The sequence below is a fragment of the Centroberyx affinis genome, unplaced genomic scaffold, assembly GCF_046629955.1.
Source record: "Centroberyx affinis isolate AG114_WGS23_722 - 3 ecotype Tasmania unplaced genomic scaffold, CSIRO-AGI_Caff_v1 ptg003460l_1, whole genome shotgun sequence".
NCBI classification, from domain to species: Eukaryota; Metazoa; Chordata; class Actinopteri; order Beryciformes; family Berycidae; genus Centroberyx; species Centroberyx affinis.
In genome coordinates, this window is record NW_027281424.1 from 317214 (window position 1) to 334993 (window position 17780).

Genomic DNA, 17780 nt, shown 5'->3' on the forward strand with positions numbered 1-17780 from the left:
CACAGTACAGGGAGCTGGAGAGGGCAGTAATGCTTTTACCCACTTAGTGATACACAGAAGTCCTTTGACAACAGCGTACACACAGATTTTCTCTCTCTCTCTCTCACACACACACACACACTTGCTCTCTTTCTGTCTCTCTCTCTTTCTCTAACCCCATTTTAGCAAAGCAATCCGATGCCCTCTGAGCCATGTATGTATTAGTACGAGATCCACTTCATTTTTGGGAAATGGAGTAACAGAGAACACAGTGTTTACAGATCAGAGGCACAGTGCGGTTCATCAGTTCCTCAGTATATATTATTCTGTTCTTTACATGACCTCTACAGTCATTAAACTCTTTCATTGACTGGTAGTATTTTTACTTTTCAGGTTGTGTTTAGTCTGGTGTCTCAATATTCACTCTACAGTGTTTAAAAATCTTAAATTACTGTTCATTTTATGATGCATTTCTGTCTAATCTTATCCTCAGAATATTTTTGTGTTGGATTACTAATAACGTTTCATCACAAATTGCACACACTTCTCAATGTTTTTTTTTTTTTTTATTGTCTCTGAAATAGTACAGCTTTGACAAAAGGTAAAAGTAAGGCACTGCCCACCAAAACAATTCATTAGTCAGAGAAAAAACATTATCAAAAATATATTACACTCTCAAAAATAAATACATGATTATAGAATCTATATTAACTCCTACGGCCCAGCCTTAGTGGTCTATCAATTGCTTAGTTAATATTAGGATTTTTAAAACATTCATAGAAAACAGAACCATTTATTTGCAAGTACTCTATTTTCCATAGTGAAGACATTTATAAAGTGTTACATAACAAGATGTAACGATGTAACATGGTTTTATGTATTATTAGATCAAGTTATCACAATTATTTCCAAAAAGCTTATGTAACCCTTTAGAGAATATATTCAGCATGCTTTGCTTTCACAAATCCATTCATACATTTATTTTCTTCAAGCATACTCCTTATGCAACCATATAGGTTTTCAAATTACAAATATAGAGGACATATATTTATATAAAATATTTTGTAAAAAGAGTGTAACAATCATATCCAGATAATGCCACTAATTTGCATATTATCTGACTACTGTATCAACATCCTAAAAAAGATGAAATGTAGCAGATGCACTTAGCTAGAACTATTTCATTTTGAAACAGTTATCACAATCATCCCTTTCAATGCCATCATGTCTTTGTTTTTTGTCATGCAGTGTGACTACGTCAGGACCGAACATTAGTGTTGTGCCAAGATGACATTGCTGTCAATCACAGTGTGAGGATGGTAGGGGAGTGCAGGGAGTGATCTGATTGGTCACCGCTGCTGCTGCTGCGGCGATGAGCTATGCCACAGGGCTGGGGGTTTCGAGACTGCTGGGCACTAGCTGGATGCAGAGAAGACGGCGAGGTAGCTTGGGTCGGGACAGAGGCACTGGTGTCTGAAGAGGCGGAGGGGTAGGTGAAGACCAAACTAGCCGTGAACGGAGTGAGAGACGGAGTAGACAGGAGGATCGGGGTGTGGAGCGACTCTGATTCATGTGCAGCAGCGGAGGCAGATGATGTCACTGACTTGGTGGGGATGGTGATCTTTGGTTTGGGCTTCTCCAGCTTTGCGTGATGTTTTGTCGAGGGCCCGGGGAGGCTGGGGTCCCTCGGTTCCATTTTGATGCCTCCCAGGGAGGAGAGAGCCGGCCGTGGGTCAGAATCTGAATCAGAGTCCTCGATTTTACAAATGGGACGGTGGGCCTCCAGGACCAGCTCAAGCTTGTCTTTCTGCTTCTGCAGTTCAGCTATTTCCTTCTGCAAACGGGACTTTTCACCTTCCAACTCGTCAGTCTCCTGCATCAGGGGAAAGGAAAGAAAGACAGACATCTGTGAATTTCCTCACGCCTGACTGTGACAAATACTTAATAATTGCAAGCATCAACATTATGGCATTTTGTGCAATGTTCACTCACGCTTTGCAGTGTGTCTGTCAGCTCCCGACGACGATTGCGACACTTTGCAGCAGCCAGTTTATTCCGCTCTCTCCTTACTTTGCGTCTCTCCAGCTCTTCTTGGGATAGCTTTGATGAGAAAGAGGAGAGAAAAAGATTAGATGAAGTAAAATAGGCAAATTAACAAAAAGTACATACTTGCTGGATGGAGTGAAATGGCGGAACTGTTACATAACACACTCCACTTGATGTCTGGAGTTTGTTTAACCTCCTTGCTTTGGGTAAACTCATTTCAAAGCAGCACTTGTGAAAGGAGACCTGATGTGCGTCTAGTGAGCAACATGACACAGGAGAAATACCACCACCATGTGTACGCACTTAGTCATCACAGTCAAACATTCATGGTGTCTCAACGCTTTTGAAACGTCTGAGCCTTTGTCCTGTTGTAACCCTAACTCCGATTCCAACTAACGCTTTACTGAATGAATAATTACTGTTCAGCCAATATTTCCCGCCCTTTCAGGATGATGAGTCACACTCAGACCCTAGGCGTGACTCAGATGTGAGTCATAGAAAATGACTTGCCCCTATGAGTCACATGATAGTTCACTTCCTGTACCATGAAATTACAACTCCAAGAACAAAAACGGAACTGGCATACGTGCCATAGTCTGACTGAAACCAGCACTGAAAAAAAAAAAAAAAGAATGGTATTAAGGTGGATGAAGCATCATTGGAGCCAGGCTTGCATGGCGATGGCTCAAATATTCTTCTGTCTGTTTTTAGTTTAAGAGGTTAAAGTTACGTCGAACAGGCTGATCAGCTTAACATCGCTGTTATCTTTAACATCACTCTGCTGACAAAAAGCAGAACTTCACAAACAACGTCACAGGTGACAAGTTCACTGTGTCAACATGCCCTCAAGGTAAACACTATCAAAGATAAACAGTGGGCTTCTGCCTCTGGAGTGTCAAAATCGTCCTTTCAATTATTAACTATGTAACAAAAGATCCTCTAAATAACGTTTATTCCTCATTCTGCTGTGCAAGTCTAAAGGAAATTGCACAGCTGTGTCACAGAGTATTACAGGATATTACGCATTAATGACACATTGATGATTGAGCCACTGTCCACACTTCTACAGTAGAGATGCGTAGTAGAAGAAACGCAATCTGAGGAGGGCCTTCTTCATTTTCTTTTAGATGGACTAGTGTGACTCTTCAGACACTAGAGACACCTCACGTCCACAATCAGCAAGGTCACCTCAAAACATGTTTTTCAGGCAGTATATGCCTTTAAAAAGTTCCAGACTCTGTTATCTAAAGACTGTTCTCTTACATAGTCGTCGGCCCTGCGTCTCGTTGACCCTGTAGAGTTGGCAGCTGCTCTGATGACCCCTGGACGGAAAAGGTGTGGCTGGGAGGGAGCGTGAGCCAGGGGCCGGACCCCAGCCAGACCCGGGTAAGGGGGCCGCGGGGATCGAGAGGGGCCCGGCGGAGGCATGAGGGATGGCTGGACCAGCCACTGGAGGTCCTGGTTGGTTGTGATGGCATTGAGGCTTGGTACAAACTGACTGCTACTAGCCATCGTGAATTTCTGTAAAAACAGTTAAAAAAGTGGGAATTAAGTTAGTGAAGAAACCAGAAAAAGCAGTAAAATCCAACATCTGATCGATAACAAGGCTCCACATGGGTTCTATAGTCTAAATGCAAGGTAAAGCAAAATATTAATAACAAAGATGCAGATGGGTTTCTGTATAGAGAATACTGTGAACTCTAACCTTTTACTTTTCAGTGACATACATTCTTACAATAACTTCTATACATACAATTCCTATCATGTGACATTTTCACCTTTACAGACCTACTTTATTGTAGCCTTAAATTCTCAACTTTTCAGCTTTCACATTCAGATATTTTCTATTCTGTTACACTGACTTGAGTCCTGACTGGGATGTAGCCTAAGAGGCACACCTACCTGCTCCTGCTGTGTGGTGGAGGTGCTGCTGGACACGGGGTTTGACCCAGAGTCGCTGCCGGTGTAAGGCGGGTTGCCTCTTCCCTGATTCCCAAAGTTTCGATACATCTCTGCTGTTTAAATAGTTATCCCGCTGAAGCAAATTTGATCCAGCTGGGCCTGTAGCCTACAGGTTTCACGAAACTGACTTTCGGATTGAGTCTCGCTAGTTAATTCAAACGAGGGGTAAGCCCACTTTATTGCGGTAAATCGGTAGAGTCCAAACGGGCGCGTCTTCAAGGGGGAACAAGGAAGGAAAAGTCGCCGCACGTTTTTTTTAAATAGTTCAAAAACCTCCGAAATTGACTTTCAGCACTTCCTCTCGTGCTGAGTCATGCAGCTTGAAGCGAATGTCTGGGAATGATTGTAAGATCATAAACTCTTAAAGCGCTACTATATATTTTCCACGCCCCTCCTCGCTTACGGGAAATAGTGTTGTCTGCTCTCGAGCACGAAACTCACCACGTGTCATGACGTACGTGACCATATATGGTGAGACTTTCCTCTCGAGAGAGTCCCGGGATTCCTTTGACAGAGTAGACAGGTCACCTCATGGCTTCCAGGCTGCTGCTGCTTTAATGTATAGTAGACTATTGTTATGTTCTCAGTCTCATCATGTGGCTCTGAGTCATTTTATTATGGCACCTACAAGACTTCCATATGTTTTGATAGGCGTAATGGTAGTTTTTCTGTTATAATGAGACATGACAGCATGAATATAGAAAAGAATGAATTGTTTGGGCCTGTAGTCTAACAGGTAAACAACCCCAAGCTGCCAGTTAGACTACAGGAAAAGTTATAAAATATATAATGAAGCGTCGGCAAACCTCTGATTGTGCTGAGGGTTTGGCAGTCACTCTTACTTTATAAACCACATCAGTGAGCGCATGCCTGTGGAGATGAGTCAGTGGATCGGCACAACGCTGTTGAGTTATTTCACCATCCGTCTCAACGGCTCTTTCATGCGCAAGCACAATATAGCCTGAAATATAGAGGGGATTCAAAAAATGCATGGCAGATTCGGTGAGCTCAGTCTGTCACAACAGCTGCTGACCTTGCACTCCCTCAGGACAGGACAGTTCCCGGCATCGGCTGGCCCCTCCTTGCTGCTGACTGTTGTGTCAATTTCTCACATTACTACTAATACATCTCCTGGGACTTATGACTGTCAATTGTCAGAAGAGTCAATAATTTGGTTACAAAGACTGTTACAAGTCCACTCAAGAAAGAGACAGTTTTTTTGGCAAAAAGACAACATTGGACAGTGGAGATTAATCATCCTCATCCACTTAGAGATTGATAAATAGTACTCTTGTGGCTTTTGTCTCTGAACACCACCAAAGGCATGGAAATATTGACAACAGTGGATGAAAACTGAGACTGCCAGCAGCTCACTCATTGTATTGTACTCGTTGCTCATTGATCTATTTGACTGCTGACTCCTGTTTCAGATCCCAACAATATTCCCGCCATTTATAATGAGGAACACATGGAGGATCTTTTTTCTCTCTGGATTTAAAGGTATCATGAGAAGAATATGGGGTAAAGGTGAATAGTGTGTGACTAAGGCCTCAGGAATGCAATGATGACACACTGCCTGTGTCTCTAAATGACATGTCAGGACATGCTGGCTGCCTGTCTCTTTCCCTTTGCCCTCATGCATCAGCTGGCTGATTTTTTTCAACTTTCATTTGACCTGGAAAGGTCTGCTGAGGACACATGTTCTTTTTAAGCAATTTAAGCAATAGTGTGTTTCACGTTCACACAGGTAAACATGTTTACACCTGGGAGTTGCCGGTAAGTTGTTGTTTTCCTACACATTTTCCCACAGAAGTTACAGTTACAAGGGGGATATGCTGTTAACAGTAGCAGCATTCCCATAACCACTTAGTCACCCTCAAATCTCTACTGCATTCAACTAACCACCCACACTCACTCACACACCCACCCACCCACCCACACACACTCACACACACTCACACACACACACACCCACTTCACAAAGGGTATAGCAGCACCCTCCTACCAGAAACACTTACATTTAGATTGAGGGAGTGAAACCCTTTGTAAAATTGCATTTAATTGATCAGATACTTGATAAAACCAAATTAATTTATTGTGATTACAGTGCAGTTTCTGAACTGATGAACAGGCCTGTATGGAGCTGACTGTCCCTATGATGTTTTGTGGACATGATATGCATTATATGTAACCTAGTTTAGTCATTATGATAATTGTATTATCAAATGACGATGTCTTTAATTAAGGCAAATATTACGTTGTGACTTGTGAGTGACACTATCCAAATAAAGTGTTCTCTAAAGTGTGAAATACCCCCTTCGCTGCTAATCAGGTTTGCGGTTTCCCCAGCTATAGTTAAGGATGGAGGACATAATATAATACCTCCATGGGAGAAAAACAGACTTGCTCAAAGCAAACTTGACCCCGGAACGTGAAGCTCGGTTGTACTTACATCGCCTTCTGCCACGCAGGCACAGTCAAGGCAACCAACCACATCCGATGGGTGGGATTAGCTGTCGGATATCCACGTAGTGGCTACCAACGTTAGCTGGGCAGGTAAGAGAAGTGCTATCGCTGTTGTTAATTACTTCTTAATTATAACGTTATTCCTCGGACAAGTCGTACCGACCTTTTTATAACTGTTGTTCAATGCATTTCTGTCAAGTGTCCTGTTCTGTCCCGTCTCTGTTGATAATATCATGTTATTAGCATCCAGCTAGCTAGCTAACATTAAGCTAGATAACTGGTAGCAAAAGTGGTTAACGTTAGCCTACAAAGAACTTAGTGTTGTATAATATTATCAGCTGGCTAGTTGGCTAATATTAGCATAAAATGTGTCGCAGGGCAACGTTTTAGCGATAACTTACCTATGTTACATTAAGTTATCTAACAGTAGCTGGGCCAAAACATCTCATTGCTTGGACGTTTAGCTAACCCAGCTAGCTAGCTAGCAAAAATAGTTGATATGAAGTAACTAAGTTGACATTAAACGTTACATTGTTTTTGTTTTAAGCTAACGTCAACGTCAGTGTATGCTACAATGGACCTGCCACAGCATGGGTATCGAGCAAGTAAGTGAAAGTGGAAAAATCCACCTTTAGATTCCACTTGGCATCCAATTTTGTGAGCATGCACAAGGTCTTTCAAAAACAAGACACAAGAGATATAAGACTCACCTAACTACTGGTGTCATCAAGAAAATAAATCTTGGAGCTGTTCATCTGACGGGGAATGGAAGACAAACTGAGGACACAGTCACAGTACTAAGGGTGATTTTACAGGGAATTGGGCACATTTCAGTCGATGCAGTGAAACTAAGTACATTTCTTGTAAGTCTCCATTCATTGTCCATTTAGCAGCTCCTTGTTTTGTCTCTTGACAGCACAGGTCAGAGCTATGTTTCTCTAATCTCTAGCTTTGGGAGGGACTTTTTCTTTCCAAAAACATATATTGATCTGTCTTAGATAAAAGGATTGACAAATGAACTCACTTATCTTTATATTGTTATACATATTAATTAACCTACCAACTGCATCACGTAACATCAAAGTGACATTGCTTAGATTTCCCTTGATATAACTATAATTCAATGCACGCCATTTAGTCTGTTGTGTCCATCCTCTTGCCAGCAAAGCCAAGAGCTCGCGCAGCTCCCCCCACAGGAGACCCCCTCCTGTTTGAGGACACCAGCTCCTCAACGCCACCAGTGAACAGTCAGGGATACTACACTCCTGGGTACAATATGGGAGGACCTTCAGGTGCCCCTCAAGGGGGTGCTGAGGTGAACAACCTGTTTGCCGACCCAATGGCCAATGCTGCAATGATGTATGGCTCTTCCTTGGCCAACCAGGGAAAGGATATGGTAAACAAAGAGGTGAGAAACTGCAGGTTCTTAATAGCGTGCCTTCAAATATGGTGTGTGTGTGTCGGGGTAACCCACGAATAATTATATTAGAACCACCTCAAAAATCATGGTTCATTACGCAACTTTGAATAAGCAGATGTTCTCTTTCAGTCCGGTGTCACTTCTCCTGCCACTTTGTAATTACATATTTCGACAAAAGTGACTCTTGCTTTCACAAGGCTATGATTTAATGGTGTGGAAGATAGAGAGCCACACGCATAACTGCTTTCAGTGACACACAGATCACCTCCCAGGAGCAGTTAAACCATTTCTGTCTTTCAGCTACTCTCCTTTCCCTTATATTGCCTCTCCCACATCCAGAGCCTCACATACGGCTGATACTTAAATGTGGGGGTAAGGGGTATAATTTTTAGTGGATAAGTTTTCAAGCAAGCAGACCATTCTCTGGTATAAATTTCTATTATTGAAATAACAGTTATTGAGTTTCCTTACACAGTTTCCCCACAATAAGGGAAGAAGTACAATTTATATGTATATTGCCAGTGGAAGGCACATAAATTAAACTGATTTTGTTCTACTGAAATGGCAACTTTGGTACTTAGCTGGTTATGAAATCATGCACTGTGTGCCAAGCCAAAGTTATGCACAGTCATGTGCACAGGCAAGAGTAGCTGACTAAGAATTATTGTGATTCAACTGTTTATTTACGTTGGCAGACTTGCACTTCTCATGAGTGAAGTTAATTTTTGCCCTTGCTCTTCCTCTCAGATCAGCAGATTCATGTCTGTGAACAAGCTGAAATACTTCTTTGCTGTCGACACCAGATATGTCATGAAGAAACTTATGCTCCTCATGTTCCCATATACGCATCAGGTAATCAAGGCATTTATCCCTTAAGACATTGTTCCACATCAATGTACGGGACGATACAAAACATTTGACAGTTAAGGACATGTGTGAATTTTTTTTTCTGGTATCGTTGCTTCAACCACTTATCACATTCAAGCCATAAGATAATCAGACACTAATCACTGCTCCAGCATATGTCAGTGCTTTGTTTATAAACATTGTAACTGTGATTGACGGTGCAGATGTAGAAGCACAGTCGAATCAAGTAATTCCCACACACTACTTTACTTATACAGATTGTAAATTAAGTCACCACTCCAAACATTCTGTGCCCTGATAATGTATGGATTACACTGAGTGAGAACTGTAAGTCTATACAACACCAGGGTCAAATAGTATTCACAAATAATTTGCAGTGGGTTTTTTTTTTTACGTGCTTGGAGTACCAGATGGGTGGGGTTTACTGCATGATCAGAAAGTGTCAACACAGAAAAGTATACTAAAGAAGACACTTAATCTGTATTTATTTGTTCTACTGGCCTCAGTTTGTTCTTTTGCAGTAATTGTTGTATTGTCTCACTCTGCATTTGTCCTATTTATATTGTATCCTCCACTGCTACAATTACTTAATTTCCCCACGAGGATTAAATTGACTCAAATGCGTTCCTGCGATTGTCTAAACTTTGGCTCTCATTGTATTGTTTCATGTGAGCAAACCTGACCCATCTGGTAATCCAAACAGGTTAAAACAAACACCAAGAATTATTTGCAAATGCTTTCATTTTGTAATGTGATGTCCATTTATATGTTCCTGCTAGGACTGGGAAGTTCGTTACCATCGGGACACTCCACTGACACCAAGACATGATGTGAACGCACCAGATCTTTACATACCAAGTAAGTTAATCTACTGTATGTAAAGCTGAATTTTAAAGGCCAACAACCTTTTAACTTGAGCTAAATAAGAAATTATCAACAGCAGAGCATTTTGGGATGCCTGTTTTCTATATTGACTGTACTTTTTTTCTTTTAGCAATGGCTTTCATTACCTACATTTTACTTGCTGGAATGGCCCTCGGCATTCAAAAAAGGTGAATACTTTTTCCTCGTCTAATTTACTTCCGACTACCAATAAATGTATTGGTATCAAGTAATGTAAATAAGCAATGTCTTGTCTTGTCTTTCAGGTTCAGTCCAGAGGTGCTTGGGTTGTGTGCCAGCACTGCTCTTGTGTGGGTCATCATTGAGGTCTTGGTGATGCTGCTCAGTTTGTACCTGCTAACAGTTCACACTGACCTCTCCACCTTTGATCTCATCGCCTACAGCGGATACAAATATGTTGGGTAAGGGTTGTGCTGCTCTTGGGATGCAAGTCATTCTGATTCAAATCTAAGTTTAAAAAGTACTTTTGTAAATTGGGAATTTTGAAGCATAGCATAGCCAGTGTGAACTGTATTTCAAATTTATGTTGCGGCTGTTTGAGATTTTTTTGACACATTTGTTCCCGTCTTTCCTGCAGGATGATCTTCACAGTGCTGTGTGGCTTACTGTTCGGCAGTGATGGTTATTTTGTGGCTCTTGCATGGTCCTCTTGTGCCCTTATGTTCTTTATTGTAAGTATTTTGAATCCTTATTATTATCACTGTATTTATGAATCTGAAGCATTTTTAATAGAGTGATTTGTTTCTAAACCCAGATCAATTTAAGTCTAATTTGTGGGCATTTTGAATTAGAAAATATCACTGTTGCACTATTGTAAACTGGACACAGGCCTGGAATTAAGTCATTTTTAGGGCAAGGCCACTTTGGCCTTTGATAAATACAAATTTATTGGGGCATCGCGGCCAAAATGTAGGGCACCAAGGCCAAAACCATTGGTTATTAAAATCCTTTTTTCAGTCCTTTTTCCTCAACAAAATAAATATCCTAATAGAAAAATGAAGTGCTGCAGTGTGATACAGCACATATGTAAGATGGCTCAGACTGCGAAGTTAGTTACATGTCCAGTAACACACGATAACGTAAGTGTAACCCAGGTTATTTTCTATAGCTACAAATTACATCCCCTAATCGCCTCACATGCAGACTATCGGTAGACACTACAATTTACCGATGTTCCCTAAACGCCTCATATGCAGGCTACTGTTACTGATAGCGTTTTTGCTGCTCTCAACCTGGTTAATTTTGTTATATTCTTCATTACAGCGGCTAATTACCCGCTGTACATTTAAAATTACACTAGTTCTGCTCAAGTCATAGCTCTCTCCTTCTTTTAGCGACTTTCTCGCTAATCCCACAGTTGTTTACATGCTTTTCAGATCTGCTAGTTACTTAGTTTAGCAGTTATTGATATCTTAGGAGTTAGCGGCCACACTCCGGGGCATCCACGTCACTGGCCGCTTGGCCGTGATATAATTCCTGCCCTGTGGACATTTATCACCTTTGAACATAGTCTATTTACTAAAAGAACTATGAATGCCCTAACTACAGCAGTCATTGGCATTGTCTTTGTGTGTAGAAAAATCAGAAAAATTGCTTTAGCTGACAAAAGGTACACCACACACAAGGGGGCTGAACTCTTAACTTGTTTAATAATCAAGTGCAAAAATAAGAAGGCAGTACATGTGTGTTGCATACAGCTTCATCAGGTTTGCTCTCTACAAGGCAACTGCCAACAACTGTGTTAAATAGATCATGTGATGTGTCCTGTGGAGTAACTCAAAACAGTATCCAAGCTTCCAAGCAGTATCACTTGTTATGTTGTTATACTGAATGTCAAATGATTTTCTATTTTTATTTAACAAATTAAAAGTTAAAAATACCTGAACGACAAACTATATATGCTACAGTATTTTACTAATTACTAAATAAGGACATAAGGGACATGATCTGTTTAACACATCTGATGATGTTTGCACAGTACAGAGCAAAGCTGATGACGTATTCAAACCACATTTGCTGCTGATCTATTTTTGCCCTTCTGAAAATTAAAAACGTGGATCAAGTCAGCTTGCCAGCCTCCTTGTGTGCTGTGTACCTTTTGTGAAATAAGACTTCTATTTCGGGAGGTTATTGCATTAAGTGTCCATATATATTTAGAACAAGTGGGCCTGAATTAAAAAGTAAAAGTAAAAAGGCCTGAAAGTAAAAAGCTGTTAAAATCTCCACAGGTTCGCTCTCTGAAGATGAAGATCCTTTCCTCCCTCTCCTCTGACTCCATGGGGGCCGGAGCAAGTGCCAAACCTCGGTTCCGCCTTTACATCACCGTGGCCACCGCTGCCTTTCAGCCAATCATTATATACTGGTTAACCTCTCACCTGGTCAGGTGACCGTGAGGCGTGTGTCACCCTGAAGTCCATGTGTCTTGGACCCCCCCCCCCCCCCCCAAAACAAAAACCCATGTTGATGCCCACCTACAGATGTGGTTGTTGAGTGTGACTGTTTGTACACCTGCCTTTACGCTGTTTTGTCCATCAGCTCAAAACGTATGTAGTCAATATTGAGCTGTAGCGTGTGTTAAGCTTGTCGGATGGACGTGTTCATAACAGAATGGTTTCATTGATTTACCAGCACAGTGAATGGGTTTTGTGCAAGACAGAAAATGTCTCACTGGAAGGCTTTTGTTTTCCACATTGAGTGTAATACTGACAAATGCTTATGTTTTGGCCACCTAACTTTGAGGGACAAGGGCTTTCATTGTAAGATTTGTTTGATTACAGTTCTAAATGGTACACAGATTCATTTCAAGTCTTTTATAATATCCCTCAACATGCTTTTCAGTATTCACCCCAAAACACACACACATACACATACACATACACACACACACACACACACACACACACACACACACACACACACACACACACATACACACAAATAGCATATTAAACACAAAATGGGAATACCTGTTTTCTGGTATGGTAATGTTGCCGCATTATCTCTCTCATGAATCCTTGATTTTATTTATCAAAATTTGACAGAGCATGACAATGTTTGGATTTTTGTAGAAAAAAATAATAAATATATAAAGCTTTGTGTATTGAATTTAATTGTTTCTCAGTTTTTTGTAAGGCTATATAGGCCTATATGTTTTTTAAATATATGAATTGCTCAGTCTTCTACAGAACTTAACGTCTATATTTGTTGTATCCGGTTTATTTGCTTATGAAACACGGATTTTGGTCACTTTGCAAGATTTCACTGCTAAACATAATGCTGGAAATATAATATCACACATACGGCCCGTGACTGAGACAGAGATGAGGCGATCTAAATTGCAAAATAATGTTGTTTTGTGTGAGACTAGACTGTCAGAGTGAATGGTAATATTCCAGTCTAGACCATTGTCGCGGGAACGCGCTGGGGGACGCGCAGACTGCAAAGCGTCCTTTTCGTTTCCATGGAAACTTTGGACGGGGATAGAACGCGGACGGAGAGGAATTCGACTCCGATACTTGCGTTAGGATATCTGAATTTTACCTTTAACTTTTGAATGACCTATCTCGCACATTTAATGAACTTTGAACCCTGCCAACATCATCTTTTTGGTAATTTGGTAAGTAAGTGGTTCATTATTTTCTCCCTGAAGCAGTAATACCATCACAGAGGTTACCTGACAAAAGGAAAAGGCGGCTTTCTTGACTAAATGTAACTTTATATTGTACCGCCATTTTCCTACTGAACTGCATTGTAGAGCCATGTGGGAAGACATCCAGACTTCTTCGTGCATTGTGTATTTGATTTGAAATGTACTTGCAATAAATATCGAGTTGAGTTTGTTACGTACAAGCCTATACAAGCAACCAGAAAATGTCCGTGAACCTGACTTTACTAAGAGACCTAAGTACACCTGTCCACTGCCCACTTATTACATGAGCGTCTATTAAAACTGGTCACAGTTTGGTAGCTAACGGTGTACAGATACGGTGGACTTTGAACGTTTTAAGTGAATGCTCATCGGGGGGTAAAAGGTAGCTAACATTTAACTCTGACTCAAGCTGTATTTTTTTTCTCAACACCTCGCATAACCTGTTTTCAATCTAAAACTTTGGAGTTGAGTGAATCTGGAATACTTAGACCCTGTCTGACCTCTGCAGTGAAAGCTAGTTTTACAATGTTTGTGTACTACTGCTTTATCAATAAATAGCATGCCTATGCTACTTAGTCCTATGTACAAGGTTGTGCAATTTTAATCTTGATTTACCCTTTTCATTCCTCACAAAACTAATTTTGATTCATTTCTGACCTATCTTTGAACAGAGGTACAACTGAATGACACTGGAGGTTTACCACTGGGACAGAGATGGAGAGTAATGCACTGCTACCCCTCCCACCCTCTTCTCCCTGTCCTACCACCCTTGGTGGGTCTCTGCCTTTCTCTTCGTCCCCGCTGCAAACTTCCTCAAACGTCCATGTTTCACTCCCGCTCTCACCTATTTCTTTCCCCCCGTCCCCTACTTCACTTTCTCCCTCAGCCGCAGAGTGCATTCACTCTTCCCCGCTTTCACACTTGTCTCAGTGCCTTGAAGGACAAAACATACACTGCTTCAGCTCAGCAAACACATCCGACCAAGATGATCTGACCTGCCTCAGCTGGCTGCATCAGAGGGGCAACTTGCTCCCGCTACAGCCCCTTCCCAAAATGACACCCCTGCCTCAGCTGGAGGCTCAGTCCCTTGCCCCTACCCAGCCTCCTCCTTCCTCCTCATCCAAGCCCCCATACTCCTTCAGTAGTCTCATCTTCATGGCAATAGAGGATTCACCAGACAAGAGGCTTCCAGTAAAAGGTATCTACGAATGGATTGTGAACAACTTCCCCTACTACAGGACGGCTTCTGGGGGTTGGAGGAACTCCGTTCGACACAATCTGTCTCTGAGCAAGAGCTTCCGTCGCATTCACAGGGACAAGAGCCAGGTGGGTACATACTCTCTTACGGTTTCCTTATTAGGGGCAGCGGGGTGGTGTAGCCCTTCAACCCGAGGACCCAGTCTCAAGCACCCATATCAGCAAACATCCACCCTGCTGAAGTGTCCTTGAGCAAGACACTTAATCCCTACAAGCTGTCGATCCTGTGCTCAGACCTGCCTGTTGGAGGGGGCGAGCAGAAAAAGAGAATATTCCTACAGAGAAATGATAGTTTCATAGTTTCAGTATCATCACTATTATTGTTACTAGGGATGGGATGATATGCTTATACAACCACAATACAATGTAATAAATAAAGGTTCAATGACAACAAAGTATGACTGTGCAGAATTCTGTTAATTTCTGAAGCACAAATCTATCTAGCAATGGTGTTGGCTTGCCAGAATGTAAAAAACAATTTAAAAATTTAATTACAAAGTGCAAATAATATAATTTAGATGGAGAGCTTGTGAAATTGTGATGGACAAGCTGTCTCATTTGTGCTTACTACAGCAGAATAAAATGGAGCTAATATTGCAATACATTTTTCTGCCCCACGATACCAATTGTCACATTTTTGTATTGCAATATATTGAATTTCGATGTATTGTCCCATCCCTAATTATTACGTAGTCCACATTTGTCAAGGCTGTTATACAGTCTGATGTGTCAACATGTGCTTAACATTGGCATCTTTGCATTGGATTGGGTAGTTTGTTTTAAGTACTGTTTTCTATTTGTTTCAGTCGGTGGGGAAGGGGTCACTGTGGTGTGTGTGTCCAGAGTATCGGCCAGCTCTCCTGGAGGTGCTTAGGAAGACCCATTATTATCACAGCACCAACAGCAACCTGGTGAACAAGCCTGCATTGTGAGTATGATCACACAATTAAAGTATTTATAATGTCAAATATTAATTTATTGAACATTCCTACATTTTTGGCTTTTGGGTTAGACATTTGTTGTGTTAATATGGTATACTTTTCAGGACTGCTTTCAAATCAAAGCAGTAAAATCCATTAAGTAGCTCTATTTGCCTGAAAATGTATACTATAAATATACTGCATGAGTTCTTTGTGAATAACTTTAAATCTCATACTGAGGCATGTTTTAACCGACAAAACTATAATTAACTAGTTGTCTAACTATCTTCCCATGCTGGATCAGGTTGGAGGGAGCTGACTATGGGGTGTCTATGGTGTGTGACTCTGTGGAAATCTCAGGTTAGTGATGAGGAGACTAAGCATTTCAGAATCACGACAGTGTCTTAAGTTTACATCATTTAGCACAATAACACGTTGCAATGTTTTGTCAAAATGTTGCATATTTGGCCTTTTATGAATTTCATTCGGTCTTAAATATTTAGTCAATAGAGTAACAGCTATCTTTGACACCTTTATTACCTGCAGCTTTTTTATTCCTCCTTGGCTTTCTCAGCATGCGACATGTTTGTGTGTTTGTGTTCAGTTGTCTTGGCAACATCCTTCTATTACCTTGGCAACCCGTAGTCCCAGCAATAGACTGGCTAGACTCCTTTATGTCTCTTCGTTTTATTTCTGAGCCTATGTCCTATATAGGCTAACATGCCTACTGAAGAGTCAGACAACTGGTTGTTCAACCAGCCTGTATGGAAACAAACGATTCCCTAGAGCGACTTTGTTATGTAAAATATGTGTACTGTGTACTGTGTGTTACATGACTAATTCTGCGTGACACATCGATTATGTGAACTTGCAATGCTAATTTTTGTCTTTTTTTGGTTTAGATTCTCTTTCCCACACCCTCCTCCTGTCCACACCCTCTCCCCAAGCCCTGACCACTGATAATCCCACTCTCTCTGAAAACCCAACTTGCCCTTTGACCCCCGATCACGAGGAGCTCGTCACCATGGAGTCGGTTGAATACCAGGAAGAGGCTGGCGAGGAGATGGAGAAAGACCCCCTGTCAGACAGCGGGTACATAGAGTTACACTATTACCAGTGTCATCAGTACCAGTACCTGGTCCTGCCGAGTGACACTGAACTGGACCTGGAGACTGTGGAGATCCTTCAGCTGGACGCCGAGGCCCAAGAGGCTGCTGGGTCGCTGTTGGACCTGGCAGGCGGCGGACATTAACGTTACATCTAATTTAACAGTCACAGCTGATCTCTAATCTTGCAGTGAGGTGTAAGCAAATACTCCCAACAGACTGACATAGGTAGTGATTTATGTTCTGAAGCTTAAGTGATAGTGGGTGGATTGATAATATTTGTCAAATCTCCTGCTGCATGCTGACATGTTGACACTGCCCCGAGGCTTACATGGTGGTTTGAGGCTATGTAAATATAGACCACATTATCTGATGCACTAACAAACAAGACTGTAGATCACATTCCTTCTCATGCATTTATCTGCTCTTTGGAGTCAGAGGCACTTTCAATGGAGAATTTCGATTTATCTCTCCTGTCGTACAATAACAACTCGGAGGGAGACTCGAGAATGTGACATTAAACTGAGAAATACGGATGAATTTCTACTTTTGAGAATTTTGTTTTGAGAACGAGGGAATTGATACAGTGTTTATGTTTTCCATTGTGATGTTTTTAACAGACAAAGGTCATCCTTCTGATCATGTTTGCCACAGTCATTTGTAAGTATATGGTGTCATGCTACTGAAAACCTGAAACACAACACTCACCAGAACTACGAATATGATATTGTAAACAAAGTTGTCTTTAATCAGGATTTGTTTGATTTGGAATTTGAGGTAGAATAGGACTATAATATAAATTCACTGCCATTTAAACCACTCTTCAGGGTATATTGAATTTTATTTCTGAATTTCTGTCTGTAAATTTTTAAACTTGTATTTTCAAAAAGCTTTAGATTTTGTAATCTGTTAACAAATAAACCTCCATCATTGATGGGATGTTTTTGTGGCTGAAATGAAAACTAATGTCTGTTATTTTTTATGTTCAGACAATCTATCGGATTTTCCTTAATTTTTCGTTGCAATTTGGTAACAATAAAACATACATTTTCAGATTTTAGGATTGGATATTATATTTATACATCTATGCTATACTGATGCTGCTTATTTTCGCTAAAACAGTAGAGGGCGTACCAATAAAATAAATATTTAAGTACAACTCTGATCTTGGTTTGACCAGTCTACATATTTTAGCTGTATGTAGC

The 17780-nt window shown here is 41.0% G+C and overlaps 3 protein-coding genes across 3 annotated transcripts; 2 read left to right on the plus strand and 1 right to left on the minus strand.

The window, feature by feature from the left end:
- Positions 1-532: 532 nt before the first annotated feature.
- Positions 533-4337, minus strand: fosl1a (FOS like 1, AP-1 transcription factor subunit a). Its single transcript, XM_071539436.1, has 4 exons — positions 3928-4337; positions 3289-3546; positions 1972-2079; positions 533-1852 (listed from the first exon to the last, which is right to left on the minus strand). Exons 1-4 carry the CDS (start codon positions 4033-4035, stop codon positions 1283-1285), a joined length of 1044 nt encoding a protein of 347 aa, XP_071395537.1. The 5' UTR covers positions 4036-4337; the 3' UTR covers positions 533-1282.
- A 2107-nt stretch (positions 4338-6444) lies between these two features.
- yif1a (Yip1 interacting factor homolog A (S. cerevisiae)) lies at positions 6445-12730 on the plus strand. The gene is made up of 9 exons (XM_071539440.1): positions 6445-6543; positions 7001-7058; positions 7617-7861; positions 8621-8725; positions 9520-9598; positions 9735-9792; positions 9889-10044; positions 10221-10314; positions 11872-12730. Exons 2-9 carry the CDS (start codon positions 7028-7030, stop codon positions 12028-12030), a joined length of 927 nt encoding a protein of 308 aa, XP_071395541.1. The 5' UTR covers positions 6445-6543; positions 7001-7027; the 3' UTR covers positions 12031-12730.
- A 1286-nt stretch (positions 12731-14016) lies between these two features.
- Positions 14017-16721, plus strand: LOC139661090 (forkhead box protein N2). Its single transcript, XM_071539426.1, has 5 exons — positions 14017-14064; positions 14223-14618; positions 15356-15477; positions 15774-15829; positions 16417-16721. Exons 1-5 carry the CDS (start codon positions 14017-14019, stop codon positions 16719-16721), a joined length of 927 nt encoding a protein of 308 aa, XP_071395527.1.
- The last annotated feature ends 1059 nt before the right edge of the window (positions 16722-17780 follow it).

Coding starts and splice junctions, on each gene's coding strand:
- fosl1a (XM_071539436.1), bottom strand. CDS start 4,035: ATGTATCGAAACTTTGGGAATCAGGGAAGAGGCAACCCGCCTTACACC. Junction 3,547..3,927: donor CCACCACACAGCAGGAGCAG/GTAGGTGTGCCT, acceptor CTGTTTTTACAG/AAATTCACGATGGCTAGTAG. Junction 2,080..3,288: donor GACGCAGGGCCGACGACTAT/GTAAGAGAACAG, acceptor TTCTCATCAAAG/CTATCCCAAGAAGAGCTGGA.
- yif1a (XM_071539440.1), top strand. CDS start 7,028: ATGGACCTGCCACAGCATGGGTATCGAGCAA. Junction 7,059..7,616: donor ACAGCATGGGTATCGAGCAA/GTAAGTGAAAGT, acceptor TCCTCTTGCCAG/CAAAGCCAAGAGCTCGCGCA. Junction 7,862..8,620: donor AGGATATGGTAAACAAAGAG/GTGAGAAACTGC, acceptor TCTTCCTCTCAG/ATCAGCAGATTCATGTCTGT.
- LOC139661090 (XM_071539426.1), top strand. CDS start 14,017: ATGCACTGCTACCCCTCCCACCCTCTTCTCCCTGTCCTACCACCCTTG. Junction 14,619..15,355: donor TTCACAGGGACAAGAGCCAG/GTGGGTACATAC, acceptor TATTTGTTTCAG/TCGGTGGGGAAGGGGTCACT. Junction 15,478..15,773: donor CTGGTGAACAAGCCTGCATT/GTGAGTATGATC, acceptor ATGCTGGATCAG/GTTGGAGGGAGCTGACTATG.